The sequence below is a fragment of the Plodia interpunctella genome, chromosome 1 (genome assembly GCF_027563975.2).
Source record: "Plodia interpunctella isolate USDA-ARS_2022_Savannah chromosome 1, ilPloInte3.2, whole genome shotgun sequence".
Classification (NCBI taxonomy): Eukaryota; Metazoa; Arthropoda; class Insecta; order Lepidoptera; family Pyralidae; genus Plodia; species Plodia interpunctella.
Genome location: NC_071294.1, coordinates 5,732,104 through 5,754,924, shown reverse-complemented (window position 1 = coordinate 5,754,924; position 22,821 = coordinate 5,732,104). Strand labels below are relative to the sequence as shown.

Genomic DNA, 22,821 nt, shown 5'->3' with positions numbered 1-22,821 from the left:
AATCAGTTCAATTTGTTGCAAAATGAAAAATATATAATTGTGGTGAAACAAAAACCAATCAATAAACAATGGCTGTATTTGAAAATATAATTTCATATTTTTAAAATACTTAATCATAATTTGCGTTTAGAATAAATTTTCAGAAACACATACATTATGTATTGTATAGACGTATTCAATATTGTTATTTGTATCTTTCCTCTGCTAAAATAGGTAGTTTACAGTTTCTATCTTTAATTCACAGTATAAATGATTACATTATTGAATTAGCACCTTAATACCTTGTAAGCACTAGGCTAAATAATTAAATTAACACAGGGAATGTAGTCTTTTTACACGAAAATACAGCAGTTTGCCTATAGTATAATTAAATACAATCCATGCAAACCTACATTAAAATCTGCGTTATCCCTGTATTAAGTGCAGTATTAGCAAATGGAGCACTAATAGTGTTGCTGATAGACCAATAACTGTCGATAGTTGACTATTTTGTACTAAATAAGTATTGTGATACTATTGATACCTCAGAATGAGGCAATACTAACGAAATAATAAGTATTATTCTTTGCGATTCAACAATGTTAACCTTATTAGCATAGAGCTCACTCGATAGATTGTAGGTACCTATTGCCTCATTCGGTAGATCTATGGATACTATTGATGATTTTCAAGGTCGATATGGAGATTGGAGACTAATAGTTTTTTAGTTGTTCTTGAAAGAGGTAACTCTGTGATGCGCCCATGAGCGCTATGTGTGCTAATATAGTCGGCATTTTCATTCAGCCAAGAAGAACATTTTCATTCAGCCAAGAAGAACATTTTCATTCAGCCAAGAAGAAAAGTAAATTCTGTCTACGATTTTCCGCAGAATTCGGATATTTCATAAATGTTGCCAACATTGAATCAGTCTGTCTGATCTGACCTGACAGAAAACGGAAAAACATTGTAGTGAAAAATAATACTTTAAAGCGCTATCGACACATTTCCGGGTCAGGACTATCCGTGTTCCGAGTTATCAGTTTTAGTGTTCTCGTCAGGGACGTGCCATTCCGTCACCCGCATTCACACATATCAGGGAAATCGGTATCAGTGTAATGTTTCTTTAGCTGCAATACGCATACCAACACGATGTCTTTATTTAATGGAGAAGAATTCGAAATTATTGCAATAGTATAGATCGTAAAGTATATTATTCTGTCGAACAAGTTCTATTAACCAGGTGTTTTTTTGTACCTACTCAACTACCGTGTTCCGTCAGGGACGGCAAAAAATCGGTCACGTAAGAACAATCTGTATGAACTTGTTCACACAGCTCCGTGTCAGGCGCATCCTGAGGAGTTCGCTGTGTCTTATTTCGAATCGATTCGATGGTGAGAAGTGAAATGCTAACCCGCACTTCGCCCACGGATCGTCTGTGTCCCGGAGCTCGCTGTGAGGCACGGACGTAAGTAAGTAGGTACAAAATGATCATCGAAAGGTTGATAGAACTCCCACACTTTTCCGGGTTCCCGGAAATGTGTGGATAGCCCTAAAGCCTTCGAGCTTAGAGATTAAAAACAATGAACAACAACGGGATCACATCGCAGTTCGATCGGACGGGCCGTGCGCGAACTAAGGGTCAAAACTTTACAATTTGAATTTTGAAATGGTATTTATTATTTTGATTATTTTTCTTTTACAGAACTATTTAGTGATTCATGGGTTATCATTAAAAACCTTTGGGAAAATCTATAAAAACTAAAAATATTTTATTTGTATTTATGACTTCACGACGGGACTTTGCCTAACTGAAGAAATATAATTGTTTTACTGTTTTCCATTTGACTAATGTACAAATGATTTTTATCTGTACTTTTTGAACGAGCTAGCATTGTGCAGTACAGCAAATCACACAATAGGGAGTATTACCGCACATTTATCCCGCCAGAGTACAGCACTGCATGTTATGTACCGCCTTTTGCTATGTCGACTAAAACGTTTATTTTAGAGTACTTTATTAATCCTTTCACTATGTAGGCATTCGTTTGTGAAAATATACAACACTCTAGCATATTCGGGTGCCGACATATTGGGATTGAGAAAAATCGTTTTCCATAAGATAAAAAAACTTCGAAAGCTATGGGATACGTCTCACGCTGTAAAATTTTCGCGCCAGTAAACGGTCGAAAACAAGCTCGGAACACTTCACACGTGAAGACTTATAAAAATATGGACTTCATACAGGTAAGATCATCAGTCAAAATCGAGTTTATATCAGTTTATGACCACTGTTGAACAGAACATAACCTAAAATAGTGTTATTATTTTCAGGATAAACCACAAAATCCTTCCTTTTTTCTTTAAACTCGAACCACGATTGCGTAGAAGATATTTTTGGTCGTAAATTGCAACAATATTGAAAATGTTTGTGTACCTTAGTTGTACCAGTAGAGTCTTAAATAAGTCTGCAATTATTCACATAATTGCCGACTTATTTATTATCATATTCAGTTCCCATTCGGTTACCAAGAGTACGCGCTATCATCAAATTACCTCATAGTATCTATTGTAGTGTGTGTGTATATATTTTAATAACAAAAACTAGATGAAATAGAATTCTTTTACTGAATCTATTTCGAAAGTGGTTTTTCTGAAAATGACAAAAAATGACAGCTGTCAGTATGGCACACTTAAACCATGGAATTAGTAGGTACTCCGACGAAGTACGTACTAATCCATGTTGTAAACACATCACAGATTTAAGAACATAAGTACCCATCTGTGACATTAACATGTAATGTTCTTAATCTGTGATACACATATTAGGTAGTTGTATCATGTCATTAAAATTCTTCTATTAGATTTCGAATTGATGTAAAATGAAAACCTTACATTACATCCATACTTACATCCTCACAATTTAGTAAGATATAATGTACTAAGAGTATATAGCAACTATCTATATCTAAGAACCACACGGTTATTGCAATAAAGATAATTAATTTGACGATGACAATTTTTCATCAATAGTAACACAATAGACAAGAATAGTACACCAAGAAACGAAAGTAACAGTTTCCAATTAGGGTGTATATTTTCTGTGGGGTGTATGTTGAGGCCCGAAACGGAATCGACGGCCGTAATAGTAACTTGTACTTTCTTTCGAGTGATATAGTGACATAGTGCTATACGACATTTGCCTAATTAATAAATAAAAAAAATAGGTACAGTATCTCATGCATAATTACAACTTCCATCAAATATGTAGCGGTTGAATAAACATAGCTTTGTTGCGAAGATATTACCACGTTGTGACTTCACTTCTATGTGTCACACAGTATGGAGCGTTTGGAAGAGTCCAAAAATATGTGGTTTTATTTTTGTCATTTCTGTTAAAGCAATGTCATTACCACAGTAATTTTTCAACATCTTCAAATAGTCATGAAAACAAAAAATTGTCAACTAGCCCATTGGGTTGAGTCTATAAAACTAATTCTCACTTCGTAGTTTAGCCATAACATATACTCGTATACTACACAATGATAAAAAAGATAGAAATATAATGTATATCTTGCTTGCATCAAAAAGTTTTTGGGAGTGGGGACTCTGGAGTCCCCAAAGCATAATAAGACATAGCAAAAGTAATACTGGTATTATCTATAGCTCCATTATGTTGGTGCCTTCATCTGCGCTGTGATTTGCGAAGAATTCTCATTATTTTATATTGTCACACTACGCTGTAATAAATATGTTACTTGTCTATTGACATCTTAGATCAATCTGCTCATGACCATTACAGTACATATCTATTAAAAATTTGTTGAACATTATTATTATATCTTATTCTCTAAAATTTCACAGCTTTCCATCTACCCATTAACTATCTATTATAATACAAACTTAATAATTGCTAAATGTTGTTTACACAAAAACAAGACGATTCCGATGTCGAACTCGAGATTACATAACTTTCAGTAACCACTATGGGACTTCCCGTCCCGTATATATATATATATACGGGATGTGTGGTAACTTAATATAAGTATTATAGCGCAGTGTGATATTTGTCTGTAAAAAGATAGAACAAATATTTTTTTACTTATAACATCTCTATTTGTAATACAAGCAATTAGAATAAAAACTAAATTAAGTTATATGTTTTTTTTTTAATTGTTATTAACTATGTTATTAATTGATTTCGTAGATGTGGACGCGGTAGTAAAGAAATTGCTACCTTCTAATATCGAAAACAATGTCCTAGGAACGTTTTTGTGCCCACTTCATGTCATCAGCACGTGGTTTGCATCCAGTCACAGCTTGAATTATTGATTCTAAAGTGGACCAGAACCGTAGTTTTTCAAGAGGGTAGTTTAGCCAACCAGTAGTGATACAGAAGTAAGTCTCGTGCGGCGCCACGTGATGAATGCGATGATGTTTACGAGGTAATACTATGTGCCATTCTTGTAATAGCACCACCCATGACGGCAAGCCAAAATAGGTATGAGACCATTTATGAATCTGAAAAGTGTAAGTAACTAGGTGTGAGTAGAAACACTAACACACTGAATAATTTGTTCAAAAATTATTATATTATGTATTGATATGTTTCCATCATGGCCATAATCACAATATTTGGGTCGTGGGCTCTATGTATTAAACTGCTCTTTTGAATTAAAAAAATCTTCAGAGGTTTGTTTATAAGTTAATAGCGATGCATTTAAATCAAGGTCACAAAATATGAAAGATGTGATATGTATCTGTATATTTTTTCCAAAAGTTCCATCCTTGATTTATGTCCCAAGGCGTCATATGGAGCGTTGGGAGCGGAGCGGACCTCCTTACCCATACCTCTCAGCCCTTCCCTTCCACAACAGGCCTGCGTGGAGGCGTTCGAAATTAGACTCTAGGAACCAAAAAGGTCGGTTGTGGTGTATTACTGTCTTAGCTCGGAGAATGTTAACACTATCATTCGAATCGGCGTGCTGGTCCAATGGTAAGACGCCCTTCTATTTGGTTTGAGTAACGCACGAGTAATCATATAAGCATAGTCGTTTTTATTGACCACCACTACACATGCATAGTCGTTTTTGTAGAATTAAATTGAATATGTAAGCCGGAAGGGCTTACCTATTCAATGCTATTCTTTATAGTGATAACCATATTTTTAAAATAAAGTATTGCTTAGTACAGTCCAACACATTTACCTAATCTAGGCGTGCAAAATCTATACATTTATTATTAACATAATTATATCATTCGAGAAACTATATAGGTACTTAGCTAAATAAAAGTATCCATAACATAGCAATACATAATAGAATAGAAATATGTTTATTTAAAATACTACTACAGACACACGCACATACAAAAAACAAAAAAGAGAGTACATAGGTAGTTTAGGAAAACATCGTGAGGAGACCTGCACACTAGTTAACTATTTGGTTCACTAGTGTGTACTACTTGAGTGACTACTTGCCACTAAATGGCGATAGGGAATCGTAAAACCCATGTCAGACGCCTTTAGGCGACTTGAATAAAATCGAATACCAGTGTTACAAATAATTTAGCAAAATAAAACGTAGTCAAAAGGGATTGGCCAAAGTATAGTTGTGTCAAGTCGTCTAATGAAAAAAAAACCAGTTAAGTATTGCAAATGACTGTGTGATCGCAAAATGTCATTTTACCAATAAAGGTTCTGGTAAATAATTGTAGTCAAGTCTACAATAATAAATTGATGAAGCTTTTTTTGTAAAATAAGAACTAAAAAAATAAAATTCTTGTTACATGCCAATGTAGGTAAATGTCTGTCTATGCCAAATGATACATTTGCAGAACCAAATACATTTGGTATATTTTTCAATTGGTGAACTAAAAACTTTTTTAACATAATTTTTTTTCTGATGCTTTTTAGCTTAAACCTTAGTGAACTTGTTCTGCCAGTTAGCTATCCAAATATACTCGTAATTTTAAAAAGTCCTGGAAAATATTGCTTTGCAAGTTAACCCAAACAACATTTATTTTTACATGCTTTTATATAACTTCCAATATCTTTGAATGTAGGTTGAACTACATATGTTTGTTCGGGTAACATTTCGCAGCTTAATTTTGAGGCAGATATCTTCAACCGATAAAGCTGAAATGTTGTATACACGTTTTTAGTTACACAGTGCTTTATTTTGATATGTATGACCAGATATCAACAGATGTGCAACAAGAATCGGATCCTGATGAGGTAACTCTACAACGGATTACTGCACGGACATGATTTTTGAAAAAATAAATCTTGATAAACGATATAATGTCTCTCTGACGGACATTCAAATTTCACGTGTCAAAATGTCAATTTGGTAAAAAATAAATTTATAGGTTTATGATCCGGACAACTGTCCGCAATTTGGAGACACTTGAATGTGAAATCTGTTTTAAGTACTTGGTGCTTTGAAAATTACCTATTTAAAATACAAATTCGGAATGTTTACCTGATTTGTCATAGCTACGAAGATGCAACACAAATACCAATACGATATCCAGTGAAATTCCTTATCAATACTGGCATTATCGTATGTCGACAATTGCCACACAATACGCACAAGGACCGGTATAGTAATGGCAAAGTTATCACCATTGGTCTCCACAAAATCATGTCGTGTAATTGAGGTGGGATCGATGTGGTGCTCACGAAATGGACGTAAAAAATTCTGAAACATGCAAAGTTAGCCTGTAGCCGGACAAAAATATGCAGAAATTTCCTGATTTTAACTAGATCATAAGCCAAACAGTAACAATAGGTTTGCAATAAAAATGCATAAAATAACCTTCTTATCGAGTGTGATTTTATACTAACATTCTAGTTCATTCAGGTATTATTCAAATCACATAAAGGCATCTGACATAATTTTGACGAGTACCGCCATTGCAACAGTAGTAACACGCTTCTGACTCAATTTGTAAGTAAGTACCTATGTGGAGTTAACAACTATACACACAATGAATAGGTATATTAATTGCTCAACGCTGTTTCCATGTTGTTCCGTCCAAATCCATAAAGAAAAAATCTTAAATTGCAGTGTGTCTATAGACAGGTACAGTTCATATTTTCAACGTCAATAGTTTTCGGAAGTGGTAATAACCGTCCAAATGCGTGTCGGACTCGCTCGCGAAAGGTTCCGTAACGTATATATCAAAATCAATCATTAATTAATGTAAAGTAGTAAGTATAGTCCGAATAAAATGACTGTAACATACGGACAGACGGACATGACGAAACTATAAAGGTATATAAAGGTTCCGTTTTTGTCATTTGGTTACGGAAGCCTGAAACTATCGAAATATAAACTACTAATCTATTTCTTAACCCTAAATAGTTTCAAAAACAAAGTTTGCTTACTCATCTCTTAGTTTCACACAATTCTTTTGGCATTTTTAATATTTTTTTTATTTTTTAATTCAATTTATTGCATTAAATTTTCACATCTTCTGCCGCTTTACAGTACCTACAGAGGTAAACTCTTCAGAGGTATTCATCATTCTGTTTGATAAATTATTCTTGTGCCACCAAACCAGGGTCTTAGCGGTCAGTGAACACGTTTACGTTACACCTATGAAATGTGTTACACGTATTAACGTTTTTGTTTTAATTTATTGAGAAGAATTTTTTTTTTAACTTAATATTAGGTTATTTTTAGTAAATTCATTCATGCATTTGTATTATTGTTACATTGATTGACAAAAACAAGTGTTAGCTACCAGCTTTTGTTAAATCCTCCACCGAACCCACTTTCTAGGGAAATTATAACAGATAACTTAAAATAACCTAGGTATATAACTAGTTAGTATAAATTTTGTGTAAGCATATTCGAAACAGCCAAAGCCATCTGACTTGATTGAAAAGGTTGGCATTTGGCTTCATTTTTATCGAAATTTCTTTTTTACTTGATTTCAAGAAATGTTGCAAAAATATATAATTCAAACATTCAAAAGTTAAAGCATTTCACAACGCAAGTGACGTTATAATCTACAATAAAATAATATTTACAAAAGTTTCAAACTGCTAGCACGCAGTATTTTCTTGGTTATTTTCAAGAAAATGATGTTTTTTTTAATCGTCATATTAGCTTCTAGTTAAATTTTAATAAATTCATTCACACATTTGTATTATTGTTACAGATTGACAAAAACAAGCGACTGCACAATTTCGTAATCAAGGCTTGTCATTACAGAAACCTTCATGGGCGAGTCCTTGCACTTGATCACTTTTCTATCGTATTTTGTCTTGACGATATGTCGCCATGATAAAAGAAGTGAAGGACGACAGTTAATCATGGCGTCTTATCCATAGATCAACAAAAAGAAAAAATGTACCCATTATAAGTGAGTTGAAGGAAATATAAACGCGAACGAGTGAAGCTGCAAGCCAAGACCATAATTAAGCTAATAAAAATATACTTACTTCGCTTCAGTTTTGGCAAGTTCCTTTCTTCTAATTATATTAATACTACCCTTGCATGGTGGAATTTATAGAATAATCGCTATCGGCTAAATCATCGTAAGTTCTTACATACCTAATAGATGATGGATATACATATACATATTAGGTAGGTAAATAAGTATAATAAAGTGAAAAGCATGAATTGAAACAACAACAACATTCATTATGCAGATTACAAAAGCAAAAAGAAGGAATACAATGACAATAAGTTGTGAGAAAGTATTTAAATGTTTTCTTATTTTTTACTTTGCCAATCACAGGTAAATCAACAGCTCCCCATGTATCCGCAGCCCAGTGCACCACGCCCGAAGCGAAATCGGCGGTAAGAACACCAGCAACGGCGGCTAATAGTAAAGAGGCATCCGCCCGAATATGTCGGGCCATCAGAATGCCTGCACAGATGCATAATGTACAGCAAGCCACCACGCATACCCATTCCTGAAGTCTTTTGCCTGTTGACAAAAAATATATCGATCCAAGACACAATCAATGACCAGAACTACTTTTATGTACAATCAAAGTACTTAAGTTCTAACATGTGCTGCATTTCTCTAGTCCTTTTCTACATATGCCTTCAACATAATGACCTTCACATAATTGTAATCAATATCAATAAATACATCAATACATATAAGTAAGATCAAATTTGTACATTGGATTTTTTTAAATTCTTCATGGAATGTACTTAGTTACTGATATAGATGACGGAAAATATAGTTTTGGAAATTTTTATCTGTCTGTCGGTCTGAACGCGCATCATTTGAAATCTACTGGACCGAATGCTTGAAATTTGGTATGTAGGTACCTTATATACACCGGGCTAACATCTTAGATACATTTCATCCCAGTAAATTGTCATGTTCCCGTTGGATAATTGAAAAAATAATAATGAATCAAAAATACCTCGGAATTCCGGGTTAATACCTTTTAGACATTTAAAAAATGAGGAGGGTCCTGTAGGAAAATTAAAATAACAATCCACGGACCTATTTACTTTAAAATTTTGCAGACAGCAAAAGGGGTGAAAAATTGTTAATATGAAAGTTCTACACCGTTAAAGTTAGTGACTTGAAAATTTGGATTTTGGTTGTTTACAACAAATTAATGAATACGTGTTTCAGATTTTTCTGATAATTAACCCTCAACCTTCAAAAGGGGGGGTGAAAGATTGTGACTTAATACGATTTTCAAGATATAAAGCTGAAAATTCTTACTGACAATTACTTTTTGTAGTAAATAACATAAATATAATAAATAAATAAATAAATAATATAAATATATTAGGACAAATCACACAGATTGAGTTAGCCCCAAAATAAGTTCGAGACTTGTGTTATGGGATACTAACTCAACGATACAATATTTTATAACATATACATATATAGATAAACATCCAAGACCCAGGCCAATCAGAAAATATCATTTTCCATCATGGACTATAGGGATGTAATTTTCAAAATTAAATTAATGCATAATTATTTTTCACCAACTACAAATTTAAATTAAAAATTTCATGTGTCTCACTTCAAAAATGACAAAGTTTCATACAAAATGGTTTTCACTGACCACCGTAGCTTTGGTTGTTAGCTTTATTGGCCAGCCTCCGCCACAGTGGCGAGTGTTAAAACCAACACACCTATGGGAACAAAACTCTAGGGGTAAGTGCGACAAGACTACATGGAATTGTTTTTGCAGTGAGACACATAAAATTTTTGATTTACATTTGGACTTGACGCATCATGAAACAATCAGGAAAAAATTTAAACCCCATCTAGAGAATCTCTCGCTTGACTCATGCCAATTGCTCATGCTCTTGCATCATGAGTCAGATCCAGAAAGTGGTATTCTTGAACATTGCCCGCTGGACCCTATTATTCCAATGTATTTAATATGTTTTTTGTAAGTACTAATATTTCAGAAGATAAATATTAAATGTGTGACTTATATATATATTTTCTTTTTTTCCCTTTTTTATTTAATTAACATCTACCTTACGATTCTGCAGGATTGATGGGTCAATGATAATGAAGTTCAAAAACTAAACTAACTAAAACTTAAGGATTTGTGCAAGTGTTGTCTGAGGGAAGCTTCCCCCATCCTTCCACCCCTTGTAACCTAATCCCTTTTGTAGTATAGCAAGAAAAACTGCAGTTATATTTTTAATTAAGGGCACTCACCTGGACTATAAAGTTCTGCAAGCTCTTGTGCTCCACGGTGCCTAGGACCCCAACGTGGTTGTGACCCTACCTCACTTGGTAATTGTGTATTAGCATTTGGGTCATCTTCATACATGGAATGTTCCAAAATCTGTCTCTCTGTTTTGACAGGTGCTAATAAAGTAGTCGCCATACTACTTGCATATTCAAAGCGTTCACAGCCCAATCCAACATTACCATCTCTTTTTGCGCAAGGTGGTATTGGCAAAGGTAAACCCATATTTGATCAAAATCCTGAAGAGAGAGTTAAAAACACAAAATATTTTTGTACAAGAAAAATAAAAATTCAACCTATGAATGGTGGTCCTAACCTATTCAAGTTTATCTCTAGATTTTATCTAATCTGCTGATAAAAAACTGATGCAAAGTAAACTAAAAATAAATTTACTTTGTAAGAGTTTTGCATTAGCTAAAAATAATCGACATTATTGTATAATAGTACCAACCTAAAGTCAACAATAAATTAAATGTTATCGTTCCAGGACAGGACGGATAATATAAATTAATAAACATGTATAGCGACTATAAGCAATTTTTATCCCTTTCTGTTTACTATGTTTCCGCCAAGTTATTGATATATTACAATCAAAATAATACACTGCACTGCAACTTCAATATGTACAAATGGTAAGTAACTAGGTATTGTTGATTGAGTTTGTTTGTAATGATAAAGGTCGATTACGTTGATCCAACTACTGGATCCAAACATGTTTCAATCCAGTCCAGTTTTATACTTAGTTTAAAAAAATAAAATGAACACTGTCCATTGCCACTTTTAAGATCCATCGTTGGATTAGAATAAGCGTTATATTTATCAATCCAGTGAATAGGGCATATTACGCTCAGTTCAGATGGCGCTACTGGTACAACTAAGGTACACAAACATTGCCAATGGAGGCAAAAAGCGCCAATTTTCAATATTGTTGCAGATTTACGACTAAAATACGTTCTTCGCAATCGTGGTGCGAAAAAAGAAAAAAAGGATTAGTTTAAAAGAAAACACAAAGTGTAAAAATATAAAACGAATTTGCTAAATGATTCAAGTCTATTGTCAAACACAACACCTTTATTATAATTATTGAACACTATTGATATCACATTGCACTATTTGTGGGATTGGTATATGTAATATACATTTCGTTTTAATTACATTACAATACATTTTCGTTCGACCACTATTTCATCAACATAATCAATTAACCACTTCCACCCAAAAACCATTTCGGCACCCGAATATGCAACATTGTTGTATGTTTTCACAAACCAATGCTTACTTAATGAAAGGAAAGCAGCTGCTGGATCCAGTAGCTGGATCAATGTAGGTAGATCAGAACTGAATTTGGAAAGATACGTGATATATATACACAAACACAACTCTATGTGAGCATTTTTTTGAAATCCTTCTGTATTTACATGATTTACCTCTTTTCCGTCTTATTCATAAAAATAGTGTTGATCAATGATTGAAGTACCTCCCTAACTTCGGTAGGTAGCCAAAGTGTTATTGGAAAGTTAAAACCCTATTTTAAATTCATAGTGGCACCACAACAACCGTTCAGAGAACCACGAGAATCATTTCAGACTCCAAAATTTGTGACAGAATCATGAATCTAATAAATCGGCGCCATTTTTTTCTATGGAGGTTCATTTTTAATCCAAAAGAAGAGATTGAGAAATGGACAAACCTTGTTAACCTACAAACCAATTTCCAAGTAAAATTTCATTTTTCAGAAATCAAAATAAAACGTACAAAAATTCCATAATGTTTGTTACATGGAAGAAAAATTTAATTCATAAATTAAAAACACAAACTTTTAAAAATATGTTATTTATCTTCTTCTCTCCATTTTTAACCTCTAGGTCGTAGGCCTCCCTCAGTTTCTGTCATCTCACTCGGTCTTGGGCAGTTTCTATCCACTTAGTGCCAGCCATTCTTTTGATATCATCCGTGGATAGGATATCATGGTACCAACGCATCTGAGGTCTTCCTTGTGGACGTTTCTCGCCCCACGGTCTCCACTCTATCACGGCTTTGCACCACGCTCCCTGTTTGCGTGCGACGTGACCCGCCCACTGCCACTTAAGTTTCGCAATACGCTTCGTGACGTCAGTGACTGCTCTGTTTTCTGAGCCACTGGTTTATCTTCTACCTCATTAAATACAAAATTCAGAGTATTATTGATTAAAAACTGGCTATGTTTACAATACTAGGTGCCTACCTAATACAACACTAGCTGAAGGTGCCCGGTAACACGTTCACCACCAACTGTCAAAATTTGCGTACGTCAACGTATAATCTATTTATTTCCCCCTTCACAGTTTGGGTTTAGAAAAGGTAAACGTGTTGCTGATAGTCATGCTTTATTTACCACATATATACTAACGTCCTTTACAAAATCAGAATCAGTTGTTGCTGCATTTTAGATATTCATGCTGCGTATGATTATGTTGACTTAATTAAATTAAGCGAGAAAATGCATAAATTGGGAGTTTCATTGAAGTATGTCAATTTTATCTTTAATTTATATTCAAAAATAACTATCGCTGTATGTTCCTGGATTTGAAAATGAAAAACGAACTATTTGGAAAGGCGTTCCACAGGGGTCTGTACTTAGTCCCCTGTTAAATAATATTTATACTTATGACTTACATTCGAATATATAGATCTGGCATCATGTTGTGTACTACAATATGCAGACGATGTTGTAATTTATTCATCTGACACTGATATTCAAAAGGCAGCAGGAAACCTATGTAGTACATTACATAAATTGTCAATATGGCTCTCGGAGCCTATGTTTCATTATCCAAATCGAAAAGTATATTAGTAATTTACTCGTAAAAGAAAAATTCCATTGATAAATGTTTCTGTTGATAATTTTTGAGGACTAAAACTATCATAAAATATGCACAGGGTATAGAGATAAAACATTACTTGTTTATTTCTATTATAATAAATACATTAAATAAATCATACAACAATTGTACCATCTCAGAAATAACAACCAACTGTCAAGACAACATTTTTCTCTATTGAGTTGTCATGTTCTAGAGATTAAAACTCTTTACTCTAATAATAATGAAATGATTCCGGTGTCTGACAAAGCTAAATTTCTTGGACGCGTATTTGTCACTGCTATGAACAAATTTCTTGGACGCGTATTTGTCACTGCTATGAACGGTAACGCTCAAATTAACAATGTGATCACAAAATGTGAAAAGAATATAAATATAATTAGAGCTGTTAGCGGAGTTTGGTGGGGATCAAATCCTAGTATACTTCAATTAATGTATATTGCTTTAATAAGAAGCCTATTCGATTTTGGCTCTAAAACTTTTTGTCTCTTAAATAAAACTGCAGTTCATAAATTAGATTTATTACAAATTAAATGTCTTATGATAATCATTGGTGCAATGAAGAATAAACCAACAAATGCACTACAAGTCTAGTAATTCGAGCTTCCCTTGACGTCACGTAGACAATATCTTTCCGATAGGTTTATTTAAAAATCAACAATAAACAAATCATCCATTAAATTCAAAATTACGTACTCTCAGTGGCACCATTATGATCAGAATGTATTTTGGCGTAAACAGAGTATGCTCTGTTTACGCCAAAATACATTGGTATGCCACACTTGATATCTAGCTACAGGAGATTTGAAGGCCTTCAGTGCTCAACTCACAAATACTATTGTCATACTGTTTTTTCATACGATTACGATACTTTAATTTTTGAGCCAAAATTAAATATTGTCCCTAGGCATTCTCAAAGAAACAAGATCAGCAAACTCTAAATTTATCTCGAATTTTAAAGATTTGGATTCTAAACCTGAAGTATTCTATACAGATGCTTCTAAATGATTAGACCCTAGTAATAATAGTGTAGGAGCTGCCTTTTTAAGATATTCATCAGGCTATTTTCAACTTTTTAAATATCCAAATTTATACTCTAACTTTATTGGAGAAGGCATGACTATTCTTGAGTGTATAAGATATATTATTTTGAACAAAATTAAAAACTTATGTTTGTTCAGACTCGCTTAGTTTTCTTCAATAAATTTTATCAAATCCCTTCAATCAACAATCTTCTTGTTCTCTAGCCAAATGCCATTTAAAACATTGTCATAATTTAAATTTACGTGTCACTCTAGCATGGATACCTGGTCATTCGGGTATCCAAGGTAATTAATTAGTCGATGGCTTGGCAACCTTCGCAGCATCACAGGGAAATGCTGAAAATGACTTTGTCTTCTGTCAAGACCTCCTGGTAGTTCCACGAGAGTATCTTTTGAAAGAATGGAACTCTACATGGGAGAAGTCTAGTCAGTCAATGGGAGGACGTTATCGACGCCTTAATGCAGAACTTTGTCTAAAACCTTGGTTTTCAAAACTTATTTTTGATAGAAGGGTTACTTCTACCATATTTAGACTTAGATTTGATCATTGTTGTATTGCTACTCATTTACAAAGAATCGGTGTTCTTAGTGAAGATATATGTGTGCGCTTTAGTTGAAGAAGATGATATTGGTCATCTTCTGTTCAGATATCCAAAATATGACTCAAAGCCTCTTTACCACTTCCTTATAGAACTCCGTGCTCCTCTTCCTTGTGATTCCTTTACTATCCTTTCCTTTACAGATTTTAAATATATTAAAGCTCTTGTTTCTTTCCTTTCTTACCATAATATTTATGTTACCCTTACATTACATATGATAATATATGTATTTATTGCTCTCATCCTTCACCGCTTTAAGTCATAGGACTTAAAGCGGTGTTGAAGGATAAGTATCCTATCGTCCATTAACAATGTAACTCGACACTGGCAAAAATAAGCTCTATTGAAGAAGTTTGATTGCCACAAAGAAGGAAAAAAAAAGATATATTCTCTGGCTTATCTACACGTCGCTCACGTCAACGTCACTGCCAATGACAAAAACGTAGGTAGGTAGGTAATTAGGTAGTTTTTCGTTGGCTAGGTTTGTTATGTTAAAAGTGCTCATTTATTGGAAACAATTAATTTAGACTCTTATTATTCCTATGCTTGAAATATCTTTAAATGCATTATTTTTGAAAATAGATAATCCATTATTTTTGTTATCTCTCTGGTTCTAAACTCTGTTTATATATATTTAAATTGTAGCTAAGAAAGAATGGATTCCAGAGCAGCTAAACTAGCGTTAGCTCGTAAGAAGGTGAGTTCTATTATGTAATCAATAAAAAAAGTACATATTCAAAATAGATCCCTCCTCTTTTCCTAACAGCCCTTTATCTTCACCTTGTATTCAGGCCCACCGCTGTTTGATCGCCCGCCCGTGCGCAATACCGATATGACGCCCTACTATTACAGTACTGATGAGTACGAGTAATACATCATTACAGTTTTGTTTAAAAAAATATGTTTTTTCATTATGGTTTATCTGTATCTAGGTACCTACTTAGGCAATTTTTGTTTACTGAAGTGTAATACCTACTTAAATCCCAAACTTCGCCATTACTGCCTTTCATATGGTGACCCACATCTCAAGAAACCATTCTCTATGCTTACTAAGATTTAATGTGGATCCTTTCGTTTTCATAACAAGTAAACAAGATAGCAATAATTAATCGTAAAATAAAGTCTACTAAATAGATGTCAGTACACTTTGCATCTTCATGAGTACACACAATAGGGTATATGAAAAATTTATATTTGGTTGACTATTCAAAGACTTATATTATTAGTAACACCAGTGAAAATATTACTATGCTGATGACAATGCTTTCATAGATTTGACAAAAACAATAATACATTTTTGGACTAGCCCAACTAGATGACACTAAAATATAATGTTTAGATTGAGTACTATCTTTGAAAAAATCATAATTATTTATTTCATGATATATTTACATAAGTACATGCAGAGTAGATGTTACATAGGTTATAAAGTTCTAAATATCTCACACAACTTTATATGACTTATAGTCCCCTGACCTTATTGATCACCATGAATCCTTGATGTGTTAGTCTAACTCAATAATACAAAAATATAAACAAACTGTTATTATTACAGTTAAAAGATCATCAAGGTAAAAAAGTTATCTTCCCTCCAAAGGATGAAGAAATTATTGTAACATCTGAAGAAGTCCAACAGGAAGAGGCAGTGTTAACTCAAAATAATAACTCAGATATTGGTGATAATTCTCAACAAATCACAAATGAGTTTAAAAATCAAGAGGAACTAAAAACTGAAAACAAACCTATGAATGTAACAGAAATCCTTATTTCAAATAAAATAAATTTAGAAATACAACTTTCTGAATTACAAACGAAACTTATAGAACTTGAAAATAACCATATACAAACAACACAAAATTTTAATATTTCAAGAAAACAAATTTTTGATTTGGAAAGAGAGCTTAAAAATCTTCATGATAATTATATGAATGCTCAAAGAGACTTGCAAGAGAAAAATAATTTTATTAAGGAATTAAATGACATCAAAATTTCTAATTTGGATCAAATTAATCACCTGACAGAACAACTGGAACTTACTAAAACCATGTTAACTGCTAAAGAAACTGAGAATGCATCTCTTCAAAGTCAACTATGTCAAGTTGAGAATCAATTGGATGGAGTGAAATTGCAATTACGTCAATTAACTAATGGGTCATCAATAAAAATATACCAAAATGATAATGAAAGTCAAGAGGCAAATGAAATGTTACTTCAAAAAATCACATTATTGGAACAACAGCTAAAGACTTCACATAAAGAGAGGGATCAAATCAGTGTTCACTATGAACATTATGTGGCAGAATTAAATGAACAATTAAAATTAGTTATGAAAAAGAATGATGAAATGGCCAAGGAAATACAGAGTTTATCTACTAGGGAATCCACTCTAATTGAACAGATTAGTGACATGGAGATAAGACTACAAAATTTCAGTCAAATGAAAAGGACTGTTGAGATGAACACCAATAATTCAGTAAATGTTACTGAACTTCAACAAAACTATGTTGAGGCTCAGGTTTGTATTTATATACTCGGGCCATCCCAGCTTCGCTTGGGTTAAACCATAATAAATTATACATCTAAACTTTCCTCAGAAATCATGCTATCTACTGGTGAAAACTATAAAACTTTATCTAAATTGACTTCTGTGGTAAAAACCATATAAAATTCTGTCTGGTAGTTTTGAGTTTATCAGAATGTAATAAAACATACTAGAGACTCCTTTGCACCTTCAGCTGATAAAAAAGGTTTTTAAATTTTGAGAATGTAATAAAACATACTAGAGACTCCTCTGCACCTTCATCTGATTGTTATCATAAAATAACTTTAATTTGTTACAGGAAAAAATTAAACAACTTATTTTTCAATATGAAGATATTAAACAAAAGTATATTGATAGTGAAGCTAAGATTAGAGAACTATCCGAAGCTAAGGAGTCGAAGCGCTCGCAGGATGATATCAGTTTTACGAAACTACATGCAGACATGACTAGCGATAAGATCGCAGCGCAACGGGCAACAGAGCAAAATATGAAGCTTAAAAGTGATATGCAAGAGCTGGAAGAAGCGTTTATCAAAATGGTATGTCGCTTTAAGTCCAACAGTTAGTCAATTTTCAATTCAGCTTAATTTCTAGGAGTCTATTGTTTTTATGGTCCAAACATGATGTTTTATGGTCGCACATTATCCACTTAAGTAGAATAAAAATGAAAATACTGTTCAGCAAAGTTCTGGTCACATCACATATACTATTTCTGAAGAGAGAGACGAGAGTGTGCTTTAGGGGACACCCTAAACACTTGGTGAACTATCGACGAGAGATATACATAGTTTACATTTGAATTACATAATTAGCAATTTAGCTGACGATAGCACAGAAATAAAACAACGTATTAGCTTTTTTATTGATATTTAACTTACATAACTATGTTTTTATTAAAATAATGTATATATATATATGTATATATATGTGTATATATATATATATATATATATATATATATATATATATATATATATATATATATATATATATATATATGTATATATATGTGTATATATATATATATATATATATATATATATATATATATATATATATAGTATATAATTTCTGTATATATATTTACAGAGCAAAGATAAATTAGAGTTAACAGAAAAAATTGCAGCTGAAAAATTCTTGAATAGAGAATTGACAATTAAGTTGGCAGAAGTAGAAGAAAGAGCCAAAGATATGCATATTAAGATTAAGGCTAAAGATGACGAAATGATACGTTTGCAGAATAATCTACGCTATGCAGAAAAAGAATTAAAAGGAATTACAAATAATTTACATGAAGTAGAAAAGGAAGATGTTGAACATCCTGAACATGTAATACTTGAAACCCAACATTCTGAAATTACAAGGAATACTCATGACAATGAATATTGCAGACCTTGTAAGGAAGATAATGTAATAAACGAGACTGATAACGAAAATGATTCGTTAATTATAAAAAACGAAGATGCAATGACTAAATTACAAGAAAGATTTTTGAAAATAATGGGTGAAGTAGCTGATTTGTCTGATGAGAAGCATAGATTAGAACATATAATTCTTCAACTTCAAAATGAAACTGATACCATATGTGAATACGTCGCCCTATATCAGCAACAACGTAGTTTGTTAAAAAAACGAGATGAAGAGAGAAACACTCAAATTAAAATATTTCAAGACGCATGCAATAAGCTTCATTGTCAAATCAAAGAGTTGAGCAATTTGTTAATAAGATTTTCTGAAGATAAAGAATTATCACAATATTTCCTTAACGACTCCAGAAAAAATGATCTTGAAAGAGTAATGAATTTGATATCACATCTGAAGAGCAATTGTTTAATAGATCCCAAGCACGCAAATTCTGATTTAAAGAATTTTTATCCCTGCAGTTGTTGTTCTGGAAAACTTATAGAAGTTTAACATTATAATTATAATGTATATTAATTACATTATAATAATAACAATTTGCAATGAAACCTGTTTTACTGTGATCTCAAGGAACCTATGATTATATTATCACATACAGAGAGAGACGTTTTGATTTAATAAAAGGGAAAATAAAAACAACAGGCGGCCGGTTCCGGCTTTGCTCGGGTAAAAACGCAATAAATTATACACCTAAACATTCCTCAGGAATCAGACTATCTATTGGTAAAAACGGAATGAAAATCCGTGCAGTAGTTTTAATAGACAGACAGACGCTGCATAGGACTTTGTTTTATAATAAGGATAAATGCATATATTTTGTTATATAAAGAAAACAAAAAATTGCAAACAAAAATATTACCAAAATTTCATTTCTAGACCGTTGCCTGCGTCAAATATTTTTTAGCATTTTTTGGCCAGACAAGATTTCTAACAATCAACTGTGGGAAAGAGGCCGGGAAATGCCAATAGAGATAAATCGGGCGCCTCAAGTGGACATGGATTGGCCATACTCTACGAAGGGACACTTTACGTATCCCGAGACAAGCCTTGGATGAACCCCCAAGGCAAGCAAGTTAGCCGTCCAAAGCAGACCTGGCGCACAATTGCAGCGGAGCTCAAGAAGTTCGTTCGCTGGTCTGAAGCGGTTAGCCTAGGACCAACTGAGATGGCGGCGAAGCACTGTGGACAATACCATTGATACACACACTTAAATCAGATATCACAGCTTGAACTTAAAATATATATCCCTATTCGCGTTAGAATTTCGCTTTGGCTGATTTCAACTTTGTCGTTCGTTCTAGAATAAGACCTCTCATCTTCCTTTGTACTTGTTTAATTGAACACATTTTTTCTGTAATTTTTATGTGTACACAAAACCTATGAATAAATAGAACGATCATCACTAAGGCGACTAAGCGACAGATTGTCTTGGTAGCTAATAGATACAGTAATAGCAAATACCGGGCGGCCGGTAGTTGTCTGACATATTGGGAACATGAACACAACCCTTGAGAACTAGAACACATAGGCATAAATCACAACCGAATCTTCAAAGGAGAACGTTAAGAAAATCCCAGCGCCAATAGAAAAAGGACATACCTACCTACTACGTAGAATACAGGCACAATTCTTTTATGCCGGGCACATTCATAGTTGATCAGGCACCAATTTATACGTTCCACTCATATTTTTCTAGGAGCTACTCTCAAGCTGGAGGAGTTTATACACTGTAATACATTTTATTTAAGTTACTTATCCCACTTCCTAGGTACTAATATTATAATTGCGAAAGTTTGTGAGAATGTGTGAATGTATGTATGTATTTTTATTTGTTTCTCTTTCACGCAAAATCTACTAAACCGATTGTTATATTGTTGGTACACGGGTAGAATATAACCTGAAATAACACATAAGGTACTTTTTATCCCGAAATTCCCACGGGAGCGAAGCCCTTTATATATAAGTATACATCTGCTTTTTCTAAAGTACGTTACCTTTTAAAAGCTTTAGAAGTTCTTTTTCAAAAACAGTAAATGTGCAATATATATCAAAGGCAAAGAAAACTAAGACACGTTAGGCTAGCATAGTCAAATGAGATAAAACATTTCCATTACTACCTACTTCCCGTGGCCCATTGTAAAGAAAGTTATAGTATCGTAAAGTCGTTATAAAACCGGGGACACGATGAAGGACGAAAAATATGTTTAACTATCTTTCCTTTTTATTTTTGATGTACTTTTAGGTATATTGAATACGCTGTATACCGGGTTACTGATATCAAACGCCTAAAGACTACTTGGGTACATCAAAACAAGCAACTTTTATTCTACGACTTTTCGTGATTCGTAGTTTTTTTTTAATATAAAAAAAATACAATCTAATTTGCGATTCTACACATCTTAACTCTATGTAGGTACCTAATAGCCAAGTAGCCAAGCAACACGCACGAGACAGTACAGTAGCGTTATGTACCGGAATCGAACATAGAGTTAATGTTTTATAGAAAGGACGTTAAAAGTAAAAAAGGGAAACTTTATGTATTTATTACGTTTAGACAAAAGTCGTAGAAAAAAGATGTTAAGTCTCTATGTACCTATGGGCCTTTGGAAGGTTATGCGTTAGATACCAGCCCTGTATAAGTCTGTGGAATACGGATTTATCTGTCTTGTATAAAACGAACGAAAGATAATGACAAAGTCTTTATAGTTTTCTCAGTCTTTATATTTACAGAAATTAATTAAAAAAGATTTTCAGACAGTTTTTCTTTGTGATATCTTGACATCCAGTGTAATGAGTCTCCATCACATATATTAACACTATATTATTAGACATATATTAACACCCATGCGTCAGTTCCTATAAGTCGACGCCTGATTTCGGCATGTACGTCTGACGAACGCCATATTAAGGTATAATTATTTGTTTGTTTTTAAAATGGTGGCTTAGTCTTCTTAAAAAATACAGTGCCAGTTACATTTTGTTTTGTTATTGTCGGAAAATATATTGTTTGTGTTATTATACATATAGTACATATAGGTATGTATCACATTTTAGTTATAATTTCTATTATATTGCAGTTATGTAAATAAATAAATATCAATAAATTATAAAACAAAACGTATCTTTTTTTTTCTATACTTGAAACCATGGAAAAGGGATTATTACGCAAGCAGATGACGCTACTGGTACAACTTCGGTAAACAAACATGGCCAATGTAGGTAAAGAGCACCGATTTTCAATTTTGTTGCAGATTTACGACCAAAAATTCTTTCGACGCAATCGTGGTGTGAGTTTAAAAGAAAAAAGAAGGATTTAGTGGATTATTGAATAGGCTTTCAGAACACAGTGAATTCAAGACGAATTGAAATTGAAAGAATTTGCAAAATGATTTAAGTCCATTGTATAAAACACAATACCTTTATTATTGAACACTATTGATATCACATTCCATTATTTGTGGGATTGGGATATGTATATTATTTTCGACCACTACTTCTTCAACATATCAATTAACCACTTTCACCTATTCAACATAGATGTATTAAATAGTCTATGCTATTCAACTAAAATCAAAAATATAAACACAAAAAACTGTCTATTGGGTTAACTTCATATACGACACATATTTGAGGTTTAGCAGCTCTTTGTCGCCTTTGAGTAGACTTTTAAGACTTCA

The 22,821-nt window shown here is 33.1% G+C and overlaps 2 protein-coding genes and 1 long non-coding RNA gene across 3 annotated transcripts; 2 read left to right on the top strand and 1 right to left on the bottom strand.

Annotated features, from left to right (window-relative positions):
• Positions 1–60: 60 nt before the first annotated feature.
• On the bottom strand, positions 61–11,435 carry Kua. The gene is made up of 6 exons (XM_053746505.1): positions 11,130–11,435; positions 10,645–10,917; positions 8,714–8,919; positions 6,459–6,677; positions 4,214–4,497; positions 61–4,047 (listed from the first exon to the last, which is right to left on the bottom strand). The coding sequence occupies exons 2-5, from the start codon at positions 10,901–10,903 to the stop codon at positions 4,237–4,239; spliced, it is 945 nt and encodes a 314-aa protein (XP_053602480.1). The 5' UTR covers positions 10,904–10,917; positions 11,130–11,435; the 3' UTR covers positions 61–4,047; positions 4,214–4,236.
• Positions 6,677–8,862, top strand: LOC135309719 (uncharacterized). The gene is made up of 3 exons (XR_010369901.1): positions 6,677–6,930; positions 8,146–8,443; positions 8,728–8,862. It is a non-coding gene; the product is annotated as an uncharacterized LOC135309719 (long non-coding RNA).
• Positions 11,436–15,616: 4,181 nt separating the features above from the next.
• On the top strand, positions 15,617–22,261 carry LOC128673331 (golgin subfamily A member 2-like). The gene is made up of 4 exons (XM_053751106.1): positions 15,617–15,878; positions 16,737–17,696; positions 18,022–18,261; positions 18,812–22,261. Exons 1-4 carry the CDS (start codon positions 15,837–15,839, stop codon positions 19,634–19,636), a joined length of 2,067 nt encoding a protein of 688 aa, XP_053607081.1. The 5' UTR covers positions 15,617–15,836; the 3' UTR covers positions 19,637–22,261.
• The last annotated feature ends 560 nt before the right edge of the window (positions 22,262–22,821 follow it).